Below are 20,647 nucleotides of genomic sequence, written 5' to 3' on the forward strand. Positions count from 1 at the left end.
CCACGTGCCTCTGATTGACAGAGCTTCGTCTCCAGGATGCACTGGAGTGTGAGAATGCAGGTTTGAAGGAGCGTGCTGCACTGCAGGATCCAGGTCTCTGGGCTAGCAGCTTCTGCAGCTACTGCAAGGCCGGGCGGGGTTTGGAGGGCGGGACAGCTAAGCGGCGAGACCACGCCCACACCGGCAAGAGGGGGCGTGGCAAAGTATCACGTGACCGGGCCCGAGCAGTGAGGCCCCGCCCGGCTCTCCGAGGAGGCCCGGCTGCGACCCGGGCCGCGCGCACTGAGGAGCTACGAGGTTCTGCTCGCGGCCGCTTCTCCTAGTCCCGGCTTTCAGCTCAGTCGCTCCCGCCGGCTCCGGGCTCGCCGGCTGGCGGGGAGTGGCCTCAAGATGGACGAAGGCGGTGGCGGTGAGGGCGGCAGCGGTGAGTGATGGAGGTGTGGCCCGCTCGCTGGGCGGCCCTGAAGCTGGGGGTCGCGCTGTGGAGAGCCCAGGCTTGAGGCGTGGGGCCGGCTGTGGAGTGGGGTGGCGGCGACCGTGGGGAGGTGCGCGGGGTGAGGCCGGGGCTCAGGCTTCGCAGCCCTGGTGAGAGGACATGTCGGAGACCGCGGGGTCGTCTCCCGGAGCGGTCGCGGGTCGCGGGTTCGAGGCCGGGGTCTCCGCGGCGCAGCTCCAGATCGCCTTTCCGAGATAGGGGCACATTGCAGGGCGACCTTTCCAGTGTCTCGACGCCAAGGGCGTCCACGCCCTCCGGAGCCCAGCTGTTTCGGACGGGCCCCCGCTCCTTTTCGGCTCTCCTCAGGTGTCTGGAGCTAGGGAGCTGGTGGGAAATAATGGGGAGGGGAAAGTTTTCAATTTGGTTGGCTTAGGGGTCCAGCGTGGGAGAGGGGACAGGTTGGAGATCACGACCACGTCTCTGGTTTTTAGATCAAAAGTGTTCTCTGAAAATGGCTTAAATGACAAGAGGGGCAGGCAGCTCGAGACTGGGTCTGAGCATGCATTTTTATCAAATTGAAAAATCAAAAACAAAACAAAAAACCAAAAATGCTGCCAGGTAGTGTGAAAATAAAGAGGGGATAAATAGCTCTGTGATAGAATCCATGTCTGGCATTCCCAAGGCCAAGGGTTTGATTCCCAACACTGCCAAAAGGAAAATATAATTAAGAAATTAAAGGGATCAGATGGGATCGCTTTAAAGTCGAGGGTGGGACTCAGTAGTCACAGCCAGCACGGCTTAAGACTCCAGGACAGGTGCGTGTGGCACACACCTCTCCAAAAGTGGGTTACCAGTTCCCTGTGTTGTCAGGCTGTTTGTGCCTTACGTTCCATCCTGCTGCTGGTTGTAAACTACTCAGTGGAATACAAATTATTGTGTTTTCTTGTGAATTTGGTTTTCCAAAATCAGTAAGTGTCGCCGTGTGTGGAAGGGATCGCTGTCTGAGGAAGGCAAGGGTTAAGTACTCCTCACTTTACCCCAACACCCCGACCCCAAGTTGAAGCTATCTGGACTTTGAGTAACGATCTTCCTTTTTGCTGACAGAATGATCAGAATCCCGTGTAATAAGGGAGTGTTTATGGGGGAAAAAAAAAAGTCTTAATTACAGGCTGCTGGAGCAGCTGCCGGTACGGATCAGCAGTATTGAAGGCTTCCCGGTGAAGTAGTTAATCAAGGTGCCTTCTAGAATTCCAGAGCTCCCCTGAAAGAAACGAGGTGACTGGGCTGGTAGCAAGTTGGCACCACTTGTGGTATTTGCCAAGTTCAGTTCTCATAGTAAGAGCCAGGGGTAGCACTGTGGCAGCGAGTGGGTGTTTTGTTTGTGAAAAGAAGGAACCCAGTTACAAACCCTCCTACATACCGGCTGCCGGTCTGGAGACACTAGATCCCTGTGGATGCCTTGGCTTTTGCCTGTATCACCACACTTGGACATGGTAGCTTAGAAAAGACAGTGGCAATATTTAAACCTTTGACATTGGAATCCAGGAAGCTAGCTGGTTCGGTTGATTGCTTTGCAGGTGCTCCAGATCCTGTGAGTCAACAAAAGCAAAAGATTTGAAGGGAAAAGCAACTTCGGGTGGGTGGGTGGGAGAGATAACCCAACAACTTATAAGCAAATGTGTTTCAGCAGTTTTTAATTTGAGAATTATAATAAAGGACGATATTATATTATCAAAAGGGTTTAAAACTATTTCTGGGCTATTAATATCTCTTCTGGGACTATATCCCAGAGAAACACTCTTAAAATTAAAAATAGATGTTTTATTCAGTGATACCACATTCCATGATAAAAAGTAAAAAAAGTGAGGAACAGTGATGCCCATCAGGTAAGATTACTTTGACAAGACATTAAAAATAACCAATTAAGGGGCCTGCTGTCAAGACAGCCTGACAGCCTTAATTCAATCTCCAGAAGCCACATGGTGGAAGGAGAGAACCAACGCCCACAAGTTGTCTTCTGACCTCCATAGGCAAGCAGCAACAAGCACACACACACACACACACACACACACACACACACACACACAATTTAAAAAAAGTTACCAAGAATATGTAGTTATTTTATCCGTTCTGGTCTAGACAGTGTGAACACTGGTAGTGGTCTGGATTTTTCTTTTATATTTCCCAGGTTTCTTGAATAAGAATACATACATTACTTTTTAATTTGGAAAAACAAAAAACAACCCCAGCTTATAAAAGATGTATGTATTTTAAACATACAGTGTCTTTTAATTCACCATCCTGAACATTTGACAATGAAGAGATCTAATTGATTTTTCTACTGAAATGCCAGATGCCATACTAGGTGATAGAAAACAACTTTTAACTTTTACTGATTTTTATTTATTATCAAAATCTTTCCTCCTTACAATGTGGAAAGATACTTACAGATACTTTTGGCAATCCTAGAGTATTTAATTATGAATGAAGTGAAAATCTCCTATAATTTGAAATGTGAGTCATTGTATACTTATTGTATGAACTTGATGGACTTCCATATAACTTCTGATCTACGGAGGTTTAAAGTTAGCATTCAGTTCCGTGTAGTAATCCCATTTCCATTTTCAAAACCTGCTTTAAAAATTTTTTTTTTTTTAAATCAGCCCTTTGATAAAGCTGTTTCAGTTACCAGAGAGATACAAAGCATAGCATTATTTTGGCATATCATCAGAGTATGGGAGAGACCTTTAATCTGCCTCTTGGAACTCTGTTTCAGCTTGCTTAGAAGATAATAGTTAAATTTACTCAGATAGTAGTTATAGCAGAGGCCGAGGATAATTTAAAGTATCTTTTTAATTGTTTGTGTGTTGGTCAAGTAAAAAGGACTTAAGAAGTTGGTTCTTACTTGAGTTTTTATAATTGAAATTTTTGTTCAGGCTTTAATTATTTGTTCTTTGCAATGCAAGATAAGGAAAGGATGGCGTATGAATGGTTGGAAGGCGGTTACAAGGAGGAGCAAGTGGGGGTACAAGATTACAAGAACACATTGTTCCTTGTAATGTGTGCAGAGTGTAGTTAAGGTATTTTTTACTTCCTTTGGCACTTGGTGCCTTTCAGATTTTCTGGAGCAGTTCTTGAATTTAGCCTCTACTTAGAAAGTAACTGTCGAGTTTGGCTCCTTGCCACCACCTGACCCATATTTCTGAATGTGCAATTGGGGCAGATGAAGTGATGGGCTCGAATTGTACCCCCTGCATTCCCATCTGTGGATGCTGATGCAGTTTGTGTTCAAGCACTCTGAAGCACAGGACACTCAAATATGAAAGTAAAGTTAGATGTCGATCCCAACTTTCACCTGTTTGACCTGTGCTAAGCCTGGAGTTTGAAAACTGAGTGTTGGTAAGGCCATTTTGGCCTTTGCTGGCGGCAGTGCAAATTAGTCACAGCTCTCTAGAAGGCTTAATGTACTCTGGGCCCTGGTGGCTCAGGTCTGTTTCTTGCCCTTTCTTCCAGTGGGGAGGGACTCCCTCCTGCAGGTCCATTTCCTAGACTCTTGTTGAGTGAGTGGTCTTGCAGGGCCAGAGTTTGGCAGGTGGGAGCTTTTGGGGGTGATAGGGGGCAGAAAAAAAGGAGAAACCAGGTTCTTTTGTAACCATTTTGCCTCAGGCAGTTTCTCTGCAGCTGCTCTTCCTTTAGGCTCTGCTCTTGCCATCGGGTATCTGTTGTTCTAGCTCCTGTCCTTCTCAGTCCCTGAGCTGGAAGTGCCTTCTGCCTTCAGCCTCCCAACAGAAGGGAGACCTCGTGGCTCCTCCTGGTCTCTGGGTTGTCTTAGTGTTTCCTGTTTTTCTGTCACATGTGTAACCAATTCCCTATACCAATTTCTCTCTGCTTTAGAGCCTCAAGATGGTTGTTTCCCTGTTTAGACCCTAATGTCAGTGGGAGTAATGGGCAATAGCTTTTAGAATCACACCTTAAGTCCTCAGACTCAACAATACAGTTCTAAGATTTAACGTGGACATAGTCATTACTTTTGAACTTTTTTCTTTTTCTTTTTCTTTTTCTTCTTCTTCTTCTTCTTCTTTTTTTTTTTTTTTTTTTTTTTTTTTTTTTTGAGACAGGGTTTCTCTGTGTACCCTGGCTGTCCTGGAAAACTCTCTGTAGACCAGGCTTACCTCAAACTCAGAGATCTTCCTGCCTCAGCATTGAGGGGCGTGCACCACCACCACCAGCTAGCTATATTTGTACTTGTTTAACATGGAGATACATTTTTACTTGTGTGTGAGGCAATAAAGGCAAAAGATTATTCATTGCCTTAAATGTCCATCAGCAGGAGACTTGGGAGAATAAATCTTAACATAGGGGATGGTGACTGAAGTTACAAAGTTGAGGAAAGAGGCAAATGAGTTGATACAGAGACTTCCATGGTGTTTTGCGAAGTTACAAAAGCAAAGTAGGAAAATATGCATTGTGTGCTAGTTTCTGTGTTTTTCTTTTTCTTTCTTTCTTCCTTTCTTTTTTTTAAGAACGTGCTCGAGTACAAACAAACATTCTGGAAGATTAAACAAGGAACTAAGAACAATGATCACCTGTTCAGAGAGGCTGATGAATTTAAGTGGAGAGGAAATGTTTCATTCCCTGTCTTTTTATTTCTTGAAATTGGATAAAGTTGAAATAAACCTGTCTTCATGTTTGCTAAAGTTAGAAAACAAGTTTCAGGGAAAAATATTATGCTGTGCTGGCCAGAAAACACCTTTTTTTTTTTTTTTTTTTTTTTTTTTTTGTTTGGCACAGTGGATGCCTGTAATCCCTGCACTTGAAGGCTGAGGCAGGGAGGGGGTGGCTTGCAGTGAGTTTAAGTCTAGCTTAAACTACACAGTGAGTTCTAAGGACAGCCTGGGCTGCAGAATAAAACCTTCTTAAAATAAAACAAACTATTCCTACAAAGCGAGGTGTGATAGGGCACACACCTTTTATCCTAGTACAGAAGGCAGAGGCAAGTGGATTTCTGTGCGTTTGAGGTCAGCCTCATCTACGTAGTGAGTTCCAGGACAGCCAGGGCTACTTAGAGAGATCTTGTCTCAGAAACAAAACAAACAACCCCTCCCAAAAAAAACAAAATAAATAAAATAAACCTACCTGTACAAGAGAAAGGAAAACACCCCGCTTTACAAGGAGATTCATATCTCAAAATCACCTTTTAAGGAAATTTATACAAGATAAAATATTTATTAAGTACAGTACAGTTTGCTCCCTATGTGCATTCATTGTATTTGTAGGAAACTAGTAACCACTCTTTTTTTGAGAACTTATGAAGTGGATGGGATAGATGTTTTTAGATTATGCATACAGCAAGCTCTGTTGGTAATTCAGATATTGATCCTGTCCCTATCCAGTGGCAGTCCTTATGCTTGGCACAAGGGTAGTCACCATGAGTAAGGCAGGTGATTCCCTGTGTTCATAGAGCTTATGTTTGCATAGAGAGACAGATTTAAAAGGAAAATAGATCTCTAAAATAACCAAGAATTATTCTAAATGTGTTGAAAGAGATCAAGAGGTGACAAGGAGGGTGTTGTGGAGATGGGGCATGGAAGCCCTTAGTCTGGACAGTCTCTTGGATCAAGGACTCCTTCAGGTACAGCCTGTAGGGCTGGTGATCCAGGAAGAGCCATGTGTGTCGCTTGGAGCAACCAGCAGCGGATTTCACTTACAGTGCAGAAAGCATTTTAAACAGGGCAATGGCATTAGATTTATCTTTCAGTAATTTTATCTAATGTCTATATAATGCTCTTTGTCAGATCCTGCTCCTGTGGTTTACGTATTTACTCTCCCAAGTATTACCAGCTACAGATAGAAAAATGGAGAGAGAGGGGAAACTAACTAGTTTGCTTCAAATTCCACAGCTGATAAGTGGTGGAGCCATGACTCACTTGTATCTATGTTCTTGTTTGAGTCTGTTTGCATAGTTTTCTGAGACAAAGCTCTCCCCATGTAGCATAGGCTAGCTTGGCATTCCCTATGTAGACCCTGCTGGTCTTAATCCCTCTGCCTCTGTCTCTGAACTGTTGGGATTAAAGACATGTGCCTCGAGTCTTTGTTCTTAGCCATTTCCCACCTTGCTTTTCTTAAGAAAGGTGTTCCTGCGACCCTAGTAAAGAATGAATTGGAGGAAGTGTAGAGGGTGTAGTGACAACAATGATGAAGTTGTAGTGGTTTAGGTGATAGTTATAGGAGCTTGCTGGATTGGGGGTGGAAAGGGATGTGTGAGTTGTCTCCATAAAAACTACCAGTGTAGTGGTGCTCTGGAGGCAGAGGCAAGCAGACCTTTGTGAGTTCCAGGCCAGCCTGGTCCACATAGTGAGACTGACTCAAAACAGACAGACAAACCAGAAGCACTATGCATACTGTCCCTCTGCTCAGAATTACTGTAGTAGCTGTTGACAGTATGTGGTAATTTTAAGTATTATTGCAAATAAGTCCTTCAACCTCAGTGTATAGTGGAGGCTTGTCCCTCCATCTCAGTATACAGCAGTGTCATGCTTCTAGTTGCTTCAGCCAAACATGGGGTGCTATCTTTGGGTTCTGTGCTTTAGCCGACTAACAGCCTCCCCCACCCATCTCCTCATCATCCTTGTTTACAGCACAGCCATAGTACATCCTAGCATTCACAGTCTGCCCTGCCCTCATCTTAATGGTAGTCCTGACCTCAGACCTTGCCATGGCCCACATCTCCCAGTGGCTTACAAAGGTCTGTCAAAGGTTCAGGTTCTAGAAGGATGCCCTGTAGGCATTGTAGGCCACATACAGTCTTTAGAAATCTTCCTCCTCCCTCACTTAAAAAATATATATAATATTTTTCCTTATTTACATATCGATCTCACTTCCCTCCCCCTTCCATGTCCCCTGACCCCCCCCCCCACTCCTGTCCCATTCCCTCTCCACTCCACAGGGAGGGTGATGCCTTCCAGGAGGGAAAATCAAAATCTGTCAAGTCATTTGGAGTAGGGTCTAGGCCCTCCCTCCTGACTCTAGGCTAAGGGAGTATCCCTCCATGGGGAATGTGCTCCCAAAGTCCTTTCTTGCATCGGGGATACATCCTGGTTCCACTGTCAGAGGTCCCTTAGACTGCCCAGGCCTTCTCTGAGACCCATGTTCAGGGGGTCTGAGTCCAATGCTGGTTTCCCAGCTATCAGTCTGGGGGTCTATGAGCTTTCCCTTGTTCAGGTCAGCTGTCTCTGTGGGTTTCTGAAGCCTGGTCTTGACCCTTTTTCTTATCACTCCTCCATCTCTGCAATCTTTTATTTTAATATATGCTAAATTTTAACACTTTTAACAATCCTTTATTTTAATATATGCTAAATTAAAGATCCATTTGTAGGTTTTTGTTTGTTTGTTTTTCGAGACGGGGTTTCTCTGTGTAGCCATGGCTGTTCTAGAACTTGCTCTGTAGACCAGGCTTGCCTCAAACTCACAAGAGATCCACCTGTCTCTGCCTCCTGAATGCTGGGACTAAAGTTGTGCACCACTACTGCCCAGCCTGTTTGTTTTTAAGACAAGTTCTTACTATATATATCCCTGGCTGTCTTGGAACTCATGGAGACCCTCCTGTCTCTGCCTCCTGGGATTAAAGGCATTTACTATCACATCTGGCCCTTGAATAGTCCATTGCCTTAAAAAGTTTAAAAAAAGTGTGTGTGTGTGTGTGTGTGTGTGTGTGTGTGTGTGTGTGTGTGTCTGTCTGTCTGTCGAAGCCAGAAGAGAGTGTTATATCCCTTGGAAGTGGAGTTATAGGTGGTTGTGAGCCTTCTGACATGGGTGTGGGGAACTGAACTGGGGTCTTCTATGAGAGCGGCAAGTGCTCCCAGCTGCTGTGCCGTCTCCCTGGTCCTGGTCCCAGTTCTTGCTATCTCAACAGTTTTGAACCATCTTCTCATTTACTCCAGTTATACTTTTTGGTCTCTTTTCCAGGTGCATCTCTGCCCCAGGACCTTTGCCCTAGCTTCCTCAAGGCCTTATTCTCTAGCTGCACCTGGTGCCTTTGTTCCAAATTTTGTTCAGGGTACCTTGAATGCAGTGTCTCTCCACCACTGAGGCCTCCCTCAGACAGCACCCCAGTGTTACTCCTCCCATTCTCTCAGCTTGCTTTTTCTAGTTCCATTTCTCTTAGCGCCCCTTGCCCATTGTGTATTTGTTTATTGTCTACTTCTTCTCTCATAGAATGTTACTTCTGGCCAGACATGGTGTCATATATGCCTTTAATCTGAGCACTTGGGAGTTTGAGGCAGAAAGATTGCTCTGTCAGTTTGAAAACAGCCAGGGCTACATACTGAGATCCTGTGTCAAAAAAAAAAAAGTTGCAGGACTGCAGAAATATTATCTTCTGCTATACTTTTAAGATCTAAATTACAGCTCTCTGTATCTGTGCATACCAGGTCATTGCTAAAATTATTTTGGCGTGGTCTGTATGTCTATATGCATGTCTGTATGTAGAGGCCAGAAGCTGATGTCTGTTTCTCACACACAAACACATAGACCAACACATGTGCATAAAAAAAAAAACTATAAAAGGACTCTCCACCTTTAAAAATTATTTTTATTTTGTTTGCCTGTTTATGTGTACCATATACATGCAGTTCCCACAGAGGCCAGAAGAGGGCGCAACTTCACCTGGGATTGGAGTTATAGATAGTTGTGAGCAACCATGTGAGTGCTGGGAATTGAACCCAGATCCTCTATAAGAGCAGCCGATGCTTTTAACTGCTGAGCCAACCCTTCAGCCCTTTACATTATCTTTTGAGAGAGTTGCCCACTGAACCCAGGGCTCACCAGTTGTCTGTTGAATTCCTATGGCTTGCCTGTCTCCCCAGCTCTAGGCCTGCAGATGGGCAGGGTCATGTCCAGCTTTTATATGAGGACCTGGGATCTGAACTGGAGGTCTTCAGTCTTCTGCAGCAGGCACTTCACTGCTGACCCATCCCCAGGTCTTAGTAAATACTTTCAAGTTAGTTGTGTCTACAGGTATGCAGATGCTTTGGCCCTATTCCCTGTCGTTTCCTGTGGGTTAGAGGCATCAGTACAATAAGCTGTGGGGCCTCGTGGTGTGTTTTTCATGCATAGACATAGGTGTGTGTTTATGTAAGTCTTTCCTTTTACATTATAAAACTGCTGTCAACTGTGTGGGTGTTTGGTAGCTTGCATGCAAATGTAAGAGAACCACATAATGGTATGCAGACTCACAGATCTTGTTTGTTTCTTTTAACTTCTCTCACATTCTATCTTTGTCCTGTGCTGAACTCTGACATGTTGATTCTCCATTGATGTGGTTAAGACAACATTGAGATGAGCTCTGCAGGCTTGTTTCTCCATAACCATTGGAGGCTTTCTGGGTCTGTTTTTGGTGTGGCCATCACAGGTGATAGGCCTGCTCTCTGTTTCCTAGATTCCAACAGATGCTTTCTCCTTAGGAGCTGGTGAGTGCTACTCTGGTTTCCCAGCAACCTCAGCGTTTTGATCCACATTCATGTTCAGGCTGTTAAATGTCTACCTGTCTCAAGGAGTAAGATGTGTCACTGTACCTTTTAAAATTCTTTTTAAGTATATGGGTGTTTTGTCTGGATATATGTCTGCACACTAGAAGAGAGAATTGGGTCCCATTATAGATGGTTTTGAGCCTCTGTATGTGTGCAGGGATTGAACTCAGGACCTCTGGAAGAGCAGCCAGTGCTCCCAACCTCTGAGCCATCTCTCCATTCCCAGTGAAATGTGTTTTCCAGGCTCAAACAGACACACTGACGACTTGGAAGGGTTAGCAGTACAAGAACCTCTAAGTTGAAGATGCCTTTGGGTGTTTGGCTTAATGTGAGTAGGCTTACAGAGCAGAAGAGAGGGGTCCTGTGTGTGTTTTGTCAGAAATGTCTTTGCCTTCTCCTTCTCCAAAGGCTGCTTTGACTGAGTGCAGTTGTAGGTTACCATGTTCATTCCCAAGGTGTGGGAAGGGACCATTTCACCCATTGCCATGGCTGCCAGTGCCTCTGTGAAGGACCAGCTGAGCCTTATGGCTCCTTTGAAGCTAGTGTGCCTCTCTCCCCAGCTCATCTTAGGCCGTTTTGTTTGATTTTCAGCTGTGCTGGCCCAGAGGTAGTTTTACTCTAATCTGTCATGCCTGGGATAAGTTGCTGTGGTTGTTTTCCTTTTTAGTAGGACCATGCCAAGGCTTGATCTTAAATGAGATGTGCAGAATTCATGGTCATTATTATCTCATTGATTTCTTCCCCTGGAACTCTGAATACAAGTAATTAGACCTGTCTTCTGTGTTGTCATGTATGGATCTGGACTAGTGTCTGTGCTTTTCAATATTTATAATTCTCTCTCTCTCTCTCTCTCTCTCTCTCTCTCTCTCTCTCTCTCTCTCTGTATGTGTGTGTGTGTGTGTGTGTGTAGATGTGTGTAGGAAGAAGTCAGTTTGCATGGGGACTACCCATAATTCCTTATGTTGAGAGTATAGGTGTGTACACTTCTATTGCTTCAACAAAACTGGTAGAAGTCATCCCTTGGCAAGGCGTAATTAAGAAATTAATGGAAGTTTTTGTAGGAAGTGGGTTTATCAGTTTGTAAAACATGACTGTTGTAATGTAGGACAATTTTAAAATGCCTCCCCCATTTTTTTTTGAGACAGTTCTCAACTGTGTAGTCTTGTTTTGCCTGGAGCTTGTTGTGTAGACCAGGGTGCCCTCAGACTCATAGAGCCTGTCTCTGCTTCTGGAATGCTGAGATTAAAGGGATGTATCACCACATCTGGTGGAGATTTTTTTTTTCTAAGTAAAAATAGTTGTGGCCAGACAGTGGTGGCGCATACCTTTAATCTCAGCAGTCTGAAGGCAGAGGCAGGTAGATCTCTGAGTTGGAGACCAGCCTGGTTTATAGAGTGAGTTCCAGGACTACATAGGGAAACCCTGTCTTGAAAAACAACAACAACAACAACAAAATGAGTATATATGTATTTTGGCATAGGCCAAAAGAGGGTGTTAGCTATCCAGGAGCTAGAGTTACAAGGCAGCTGTGAGCCACCCAGAGATATTGGGGACTGAACTCTGATCCTTTGCAAGAGCAGCAAGAGTACTTAACTGCTGTACTATCTCTCCAGTCTTTAAAGTGACTTTTTTTTTTTAAAGTAGATTTTACCTACTCTAAAATCTGATGAAGATGCATAAAATATTTTGACCTTTTGGGAAAACAGTAAATGATTTAAGGATGACAAATACCTCTTGTTGCCATCTGATTTTAGAATTTACTGTGTTCATTAACTTTAAAGTTGATATCTGGCTTGATAGAATAGACTCTGGGATTCAGAAATGTTGTATACTCTGCCCAGAGACAGTCCAGTAAGCTTTTTATTTCAGATACATGTCTTTTAGCCCTATGTAAATATTAGGAGAGAGTCACTCAAGTCAGCCCAGTTGGCTAAGATGATTCTGTAATTTACTTTCACAGAGAAAATTGACTTTCTCTGCTGTCTCAGTTCTAGTAAGTCACCAGGAATGCTGTTCAAATAGGGGATGGTAAAGCCCTGCTGGGAGCTCTCAGCAGGGCTGTTGTCAGTGACTGGGTGTCTCCCCCCTTTTAACAAACTTTTTTCTGTAATTGATAAATAAAACCAGCAATTTACTATAAAACTAAGCATTTTGATAACTGAAAGGTAATTACTGATTCCCCCTCCCCCATTTTCATCCAGATGTTTGGCAGCATGGGGAAAACAATTTACTGTAGTTTCTAATTCACTTTCATGGGAACATACAATATTCCCGTTTACTTTGGACAGCGGCATTTCCTATTTCTGTAGACAGATACATATGAAACACATGCTCTTGGAGTGGCGCTTGCGGTCCCCAGAGGATTCTCAGAAGGAGGAAATGGGTTGACCTATTCGGTTGCTATGAAGTAAAAACAATCTTGTTTTCTTTCTTCTTCTTTTTTTGTGAACATCTGGGTTGCATTTATTATTTTCACATTCTGGAGGTTTTTTAAAAAACCACAATTTGATAATATAAGAGTTTATTGAAGCAGTAACTATGTAGCTATTTCTAGAATTGATTTAAATAATAGGTTGGCTGATGGAATTAAGTATTTTTTTTTCTTTTCTATAAAACAGTACTCAATGCTGTGGGGTTTGAAACCATAAAAATGGCACATAGGTATTTGGTGGGGAGGGGGGCATGAGAGAAAGGTTGGTCTACCTGTTCATTACTCTGTTCCCTATTTTGTGTAGTTTGTGGTCATTGCTGTGTTTGGTCCCCTATCACAAATCAACCCTGCTTTCTTCCTCGTGAACAGAGCCATGTATAGAAGATACCTCCCCATCCAGGACAGGGTCCTGGTCACCCAATCAAGTACTCTGAGTCATCCCATTTTGGTATCACCAGCCAGAGGAGGGCCAGCATGATGGCTGTTTCTAGAGGGGTTTCTTGGGAGAGTTTTCTTGTCTTAAATATACAGAGGATTCGGCTCTTTTCCTTATGTTGGACTTTATTGAGCTTTGATGGCAAGCCCATGGAGTTCTAAGCCCACATATTTAGGAGATTTTTGCTGAATTAATCCCCTTTGTAGCACCATTGTCTCTATACTTCCTGTCACATAGGGCAATAAAACCCTTCTTATTAGAATGGCCAGGAAGAGGTGTTGTCATTTAGAACCAGAGGTGATTGGCCTGAAGCTGTGGGACAGCAGGTACATTTCCTTCTCCCTCACTTAGCAAGAATCACATTGCTGTAGATGACACAAGGAAAAGCATTTTCCTTTTCTGTAAGTATTTGTTAATATGTATTTGTCTTTTTAAGAACTGAAGTAGGTAATACTTTCTTGAGATTAACACTTTGTTCTTCTGCATGAATCGTGTAAACAAAATTATATTTTCATATGCCTAGGATATTTTTATAGTTGCATTTGGCAGACTTTTATGATTACAATTATTTCAGCATCAATATTTCTTAAGCACAGTAAGGAAGAGTGGTGCAGGCATTTGCAACTTAACATTGTATTAGAAGACAGGACTCCCTTTTAGTTCTCAGCAGAGAGGAAATAAAAGAAAATGTGCTCACGAATGCCTTTTGCCAAGTTTCACTAATTATATTAAAATTTTTTTGAGTTGAGAAAAGATCAGACAAATGAATCCATTTTTGTTTGTGTTAGAGTATGGGAAAATAGAGGATTTTAGTGTCTTTTAAATGTTTGGTCTGTTCACATGACAAGACTGTATATCCCAAGTGTGGGAGGTTGAGTGATTGCAGACTTTTATTCAGTACATGACTGCATTTCTGAGAGCATGAATGATTTGAGAAGAAAATGATGCCTTTTATTGCCACATGGAAAGAGAATCTTCATATGGGACAGACCTTCTAGAGCATTGTATTTTCTCAGGAACCATAGGCTGTCTTTGAGTCCCAAAGTAGCATGATTCTAAAGCTTTGCTTTCTTCTTTTTTTAAAGACTGGCTCTTGCCTTATTGCCGTGGCTGAACCTTAGCTTTTTCTCATTGAAAATAGAGGCTAGGCTCTCTGCTTGCCAAGTGGGTATTAGTGTCTGTGCTTTCACCTTCGCTTCAGATGGGTCTCTGCATGCTCTGCCTGTTGCTTCCCAGATCTTGTCCCATGGCCTTCCCTCCTGATGACAGCAGTTAGGGAGCAGAGTCCTAAGTAGGACATACGTGTCCTTCCCTCATTTGCCTGCTGGGATGGTAGTTGTGTTTCATAAAATGCCTTATAATGTGGCTGGACATGCAGAACATGACTAATTTTTTCTTTTTAATTCTAGAAAGAACACAAGCTATTTCCCCTGGGATTCTGCTTTGACGTTTAGTTTTTAGATTTTAAGTCTCTGTTAACCTTCACATTGCCTCTACCTTTCTCCTTCACAGTAAAGGATAATTGGACTTGCTTGTCTTCATGTCAGTTATTATGGTTATTTTGGTCTTGCATTTGAAGAGGGGTGGAGACCATCTGTTTTAGAAGTGTTTTCATGAGTTCCACATCAAAACTTTTATTAGTCTTTCCTAATTTACCTATGAAGGTTTTTTTTTTTCTTTTTGCTTTTTGTTTGTTTTGTTTTTCAAGACAGGGTTGCTCTTTGTAGCCCTGGCTGGTCTTGAACTCATTCTGTAGAACAGGCTGGCCTCGAATTCAGAGATTCAATTGCCTCTACCTCCTGAGTGATAGGATTAAAGACGTGTGCCACCACCAGCCAAGGTTTCTGATAGGGTTACAAGAACTTAGTCTGGCTAGGAGTGTAGCTCAGTGGTGTGAGGCTCTGGGTTCCATCCTCAGGGCTGCACAGGCTGCCCAGGAGGTGAGAATTCAGGAGTTGCTCTTGGGGCTGCTGCTTTAGCAGCACATTTCCTAGCTTCAGGTGAATGATGTGGCTGGTTTGTAGGTCAAGAAACAGTTGATTAGAGTAGGGACTGGAGATTTCAAGAACAGATTTTTACAGGTGTGCCTTCTCCTTAATGAAAGAGTTGTAAAGTTGGTGGCTGGGCTGTTCCGCTGAGCACTGATTAAGAGGGAAGAAAGACGGCTGACTGGCTTGGGCTGCAGCACTAACCTGAGCATTATCCCACATGGAAGCTAGCAAAGGTGGCCTTTAGTTTATGAGACTTGAACTTGATGTTCTTAGTTTCTGATGTTCCAAACATGCCTCTCCCTTTTCTCCATGTAGCATTTGGATTTTGGAACTGTAGGATTGCCACAGTACTTGGTAGGCAGCCTTTTCCATCACCAGCCCTTATTTTGGCTAACATGATAGGAATCATGTTGCTGGAAATAACCACACAGCCATTTCTTCCTAAAGAGAATCTGGAGAGGCACTTACCACCTCTTGTCTGTGATTTCACAGTTTTTGCCTGTTTCAGAGAGTTTGTTCTGAGTCTTTGTCTGTACTTTCTGTCTGCTTAGATACATAGAGACATTTTGAACCTAGTTGTTAAACTTGGCATTGACACATATATATTGTTTCCAGCTTCCTGACTTGTGTGAGTTAATGCTCCCCGAGCTTCAAAGTTCTCATATGTGAAATGAATGTTTAAAAACATAAGTGAAATTGTTCAATAGTAGACACTCATATCTTCTAGCCCCCAGTGTATCGAGCCCTTGGCCACCCCAATTCACAGGCCTAGTAGAATGAGTTGCAATAGCTTCTATTTTGGGAGTGCAGGGAAAACTTGTGATAAGTGATATAATTAGTGTAATTCTTCTCACCAAACTTTTTATTTTGAAAATATTCAAATATACAACACTTTTTGAAAGAATGGTAAAACAAATTTACCATTGAGCTGTTAAGTTCATAATCAGTAGTTCAGATTTTATTTTCATCCTATAACTGTAAACCAATTGTCTTTTTACATTCATGAATTCCAAAATATTGTTTATTTTCTACCTCTTCATACAATTTAAGTGGTATATGTGTGTGAGCTATTTGAAAATAAGTTACAATTATTGTATTTTCTCCTGAAATAATTTAGTGTCTGTTTTGCTATGGATCATCTTCTGTAGAACCACAACTATGGTTCCACTTAAAGAGTAATAGCAGTTCTTAACTGACATGGGGGCCCACACTTGTGATCTCACCACTTGGGAGGCTGAAGTGGGATGCTGCCCCTGCTACTCTAGTGAGTTTTTAGGCCAGCCCGAGCAAGAAGACAGAACTGGACCTTTTCTCAAACAGACACACACACACACACACACACACCCCGAGGGGGGGGGAATTGCACAGCATTTCACATATAGTGCAAATTCAGTTTTCCCCGAATGTTCTCAAGAAGTCTTTTTCAAACTATTTTTCTTTTGAAACATTATTTATTTTATATATGTGAATGTTGTGCCTGAATGTTGTACTACATGTGTTCCTGGGATCCGTGGAGGGCAGAAAAGGATGTCAAAAGTTGTGAGTTACCATGTGGGTGCTGGAACTCTAACCTTGGTCCCCTGGAAGAGAGAGCCAATGCTCTTAACTGCTGAGCCATCTTTCCAGTCTTACATATTTAGTCTCTAATTAAGATTTAGATCCTATAGCTAGTATCTTTCAGTTTTCCACTTTTTTTTTTGATGAGTGTAGACTTGGTGTCCAGTATTCTTTGCAAACTATAGACTAGATTATGCACATGAGCAAGAGAGATATGTATTTTAGTTTTTACTTTCATTATAAATACCTTAAGATCATCTCCTTAATTCAAGGTCAAGGCTGTATTCATTTCTTGTGTTCTTTGGTAAATGTGGCCTACATCTGTAACCAAAAGAAGTGACTAAACGGCTCAGATGTCAATGGACTATGTGTGTGGGTGAATTTGTAACCAGCACGCACAATGGTTTGTGAGACCCACACCCATATGGAGGTGATTAGTTGTCTGGCTTAACATAGTAAAGATTTTATTTGAATATTTGGCCAGAGTTTTATAATGAAATGAACTTTAGGATTGGAGAATTTAGACAAACTGTAGTTATATAACACAAAGAAGATGCTTTGCTGCCACATCCTTGAATATAGAGCAAACTTGAACTCTCCTGGGAAAGAGTCTTTCTTCCCTCCTTCAGTGCTTTCCTACAGACTTTTAAAAAGAAATTAGCTTTAGTTGCAGCTGAAGCCAATACAGGATCCAGCTGTAACTTTTTGTTGTTTTTCTTACATCCGGTGATGGTCATAGCAAACTCATTGTATGAAAATTCAATAAAGGAAAAGGGCAGGGTGGGAAAAAAATGACACCCTATAAAAGCATTCAAGAAATAGCAACAGGATCTAGGAGTCTCCTGTTCAGATGACTGATTTAAATTCCATTCTGAAGTATTAATGCTGTTTGTGACTAGTCTAGTAGGCATTTTTAGTTTTTTTCCCTTTTAATATTATGCACACACCGTGTAACCAGAGAGTGTACGTGAGACTGACACATTTTCAGTGGGAGGCAGAAAATAGTAACGTGTGAGAACCCAGAGGACCCAACCAGCTCCTCACCTAAAATAGAGTGAGAATTCTTCAAAATACTGTATTTGCTCAGGGTGGGATAGAGAGAGCATCATTCCATTAAAGAAAGCCAGGTTCTGTAATTTTTTTCTGGAATGCTACTATGTATGCGTTTAAGCCATTAAGTTTCCGAATCTATTTCGGTTTACTTACTAGAAAGCTGTTGCATCTTGGCATCTTTTAAGGACTAACTATATATAATCACCATGTAACTGAAGGTGAGTTTCATCTTTTAAAATAGTTTTCATGATTAGTGGACTGACTGTAAGGCTAGTGGTTTTCACACACTTGTGCATCTCAGATATTTTGTTTTTCTTTTAGAGTGTGTGTGTGGGCGTCACATTTCTCATATTTCTTCTAATTGTAGCCAGACATCCTGTTTGGGGGCTATTTGAGACCAGTTCTGCCTGTGAAGAAATCATGCAGTCTGTGAAAGCCTTCTTGGTTATTCTTCTTGGGTTTGATTTTATAGGCAAGTTTCCTTGAAAAACCCCGCAGCCTATTTTTAAATCTACATTTCTGTGGTTGGGGCATTAGTAATATATACATATTAGCACAGAAATGTTCACTATCTAAAGGCTATTTAGATTTTACAGAAAAACAAGCTTCGGTGCTTTCATGGAAGTGAAGGACTAGCTAGCAATGCTGTACAAACTTAAGGGAAAAGAATCTACTTCATAGAGTGTTGCTTGGTCTGTGCCAGCCGGGTGAAGTTTTGAAGTACACTTTCCTATTTTAGAGTAGGAAAGATCCTGTCTCTTTGGTCCTCGTTAGTTCATTTTCTGCGTCACACTGAAAGATGCTCTTTTACAACTGAGACATTTCCTGCATGTCTTCCCCACCTCTTTCCCCATTATTGCTGCCTACCTTTTTGTTTTATTTTAATTTAGAATGGTCTAGTAGCCTACTTTTCACATTTATAAATGATTGATTTGCTGTTTTTTCTTTTTTCTTAATTTTATAATTTATTCTTATTTTAATGTGTATTGGTATTTTGCCTGCATGTGTGTCTGTGTGAGAGTGTCAGATCCTCTGGAGCTGGAGTTACAGACAGTTGCGAACTGCCATATGGGTTGCTGGAAATTGAACCTGGGTCCTCTGGAAGAGCAGTCAGTGCTTTTGTTTGTTTGGTTTTTTCAAGACAGGGTTTCTCTGTGGCTTTGGAGCCTGTCCTGGAACTGGCTCTTATAGACCAGGCTGATCTCAAACTCACAGAGATCCGCCTGCCTCTACTTCCTGAGTGCTGGGACTAAAAGTGTGTGCCACCAACGCCTGGCTCTCAGTGCTTTTAACCTCTGAGCCATCTCTCCAGCCCTGCTGTTTTCTGATAGCATCAAAGATCTGTTAGAAGTTTTAGATCTTAAAAACTAACAGGAATTGGGACTGTAACCCTTCAGTCTCTCTCTCTCTCTCTCTCTCTCTCTCTCTCTCTCTCTTTTTAAGCACTAAAATTCATGTCATAGCAGTAACATTTGGTGGGGGACACAGTGTTAGAATTGACCTGACCTTGCACTTATTAGGCACACCACCACTGAACTATATCCCCAAACCAAAAATGCCCCTTCCCCCTTTTTGTTTTTGTATTTTTGAGACAGTTTCTCTGTGTAGCTCTGGCTGTCCTGGAACTCACTTTGTAGATCAGACTGGCTCAAACACAGAGACCAGCCTGCCTCTGCCTCCCAAATGCTGGGATTAAAGACATGCACCACCACAGCTAGGCAGATGTTAACCTTTTAAAGTGTGTAGATGAGGGTTGGGTTGTAGCTCAATTGGTGCAGAATGCTTCCATAGTGAATTCCTGTATCCCACCCCAGTACTACATAAATGGGTGTGGTGGTGCAGGCCTATAATTCCAGTATGGAACGTGGTGGGGGTGCCAGGGTAGCGGTTGGAAGCTTGGAAGTTTAAGGTCATTCTCATTTATGCAGAGAGGGCAAAGCTAGTGTAGGTTATATGAGATAGTTGTCTCAATTTTTGAAAAAGTTAAACAGATTTTAATATATTCACTAAATTATGTAACTATTACCACTGTCTCATTTTTAACATTTTTATTACCTCACAAACCCTGTCCTTGTTTCCAGTCTCCCCACCTGGTAACCACTACCTACTTTTTGTCTAAGCATTTCATGTTAGTGTGATTGTAGACCACAGGACCTTTTGCTCCTGGCTCCTTTCACCTAGCATGTTCATTCATGTTGTGGCACATTCAGTGTTCCAGGCTCATACATGTTGTAGACTCAGCATCCAGCACCACACATTTCCTGTAAGTGAACTGATTGGTTTGAGTGTTGGGAGTGGTAGGAGATTTTGCTCTCTTGTGTCCCCATGTGTTATGTGGTTGAATTTGTGACTGGCATATTATCCTGAAGGTTTTTAGATTTGCTTGAATTTTTGTCACATTGAGAAATGTCAAAGTGTAGGGCTGGGGGGATGGCTCAACTGTTCGTATTTGCTGTACACCATGAGGTCCTGAGTTTGATCCTCAGAATCCAAATAAAACCTGGACTTGCATCTGCAGTTTCAGGACTAGGGATGGAGATGGGTGGGATATTTGGGAACTTGATGTCCAGCCAGTCTAGTGAAAATGCAAGCTCTAGGTTCAGTCAGAGCTTGTGTCAAAATATAAGGAAAGGGACTGGTGAGAGGGCTGGCAATATGGCTCAGTGAATAAAAGTGCTTGCTGCATAAACCCGAGAACCTGAGTTTATAAGAAAGCTGATGTAATATTGAGCAAGCATCGTTAATTTCCTGCACTGTGATGATGAGATGGGTATTGCCTAGAAATTCTCTAGACAGCTAACATGGAGAAAAAAGAGAAAGCCTACCTCAACAAGGTGGAAAAGTGAGAAGCAATTCTGAAAAGTTGTCCTCTGACCTCCACAGGCAGGTCATGATCCCCCACCCCCCAATAATATAAAAAACAAAGCACCCCCCAATAATATAAAAAACAAGGCAGAGGCGGATAGGGGAGGATACACTGGACAGGAGAGCACACATGGACAAATGAGAGCACATTTACCCCTCCCCCACCACACACAAAAGGAAAAGATGGAGTTGCATTTTAAGCACCTCTACGTGGAACAGGACTCTTGTAGTGGTCTCTTAGTGGATATGAACAGCTGCATGTGAGAAGTGTATTGTCTAGAAGATCTTTACTCTGAAGACAAGACTACTGCATTGGTAAACGAGCTGTGATAAATTCTTAACTTCTGAGAG

The 20,647-nt window shown here is 42.5% G+C and overlaps 1 protein-coding gene across 2 annotated transcripts in view; it reads left to right on the forward strand.

Moving 5' to 3' along the window:
• The first annotated feature begins 237 nt into the window (after positions 1 to 237).
• The window catches only part of Cyth3 (cytohesin 3), an 81,723-nt gene continuing 61,313 nt past the window's right edge, over positions 238 to 20,647 (forward strand). Inside the window, exon 1 of one of the 2 annotated variants that reach the window (XM_051205374.1) lies at positions 238 to 424. In XM_051205374.1, the coding sequence (XP_051061331.1) occupies positions 391 to 424 (34 nt within the window). In that variant the 5' untranslated portion in view covers positions 238 to 390. Of the gene's footprint in view, positions 425 to 13,212; positions 13,232 to 20,647 lie in introns of those variants that run through there. The other variant, XM_051205376.1, reaches the window with a different exon arrangement.

Source organism: Phodopus roborovskii, unplaced genomic scaffold, assembly GCF_943737965.1.
Source record: "Phodopus roborovskii unplaced genomic scaffold, PHOROB, whole genome shotgun sequence".
Classification (NCBI taxonomy): Eukaryota; Metazoa; Chordata; class Mammalia; order Rodentia; family Cricetidae; genus Phodopus; species Phodopus roborovskii.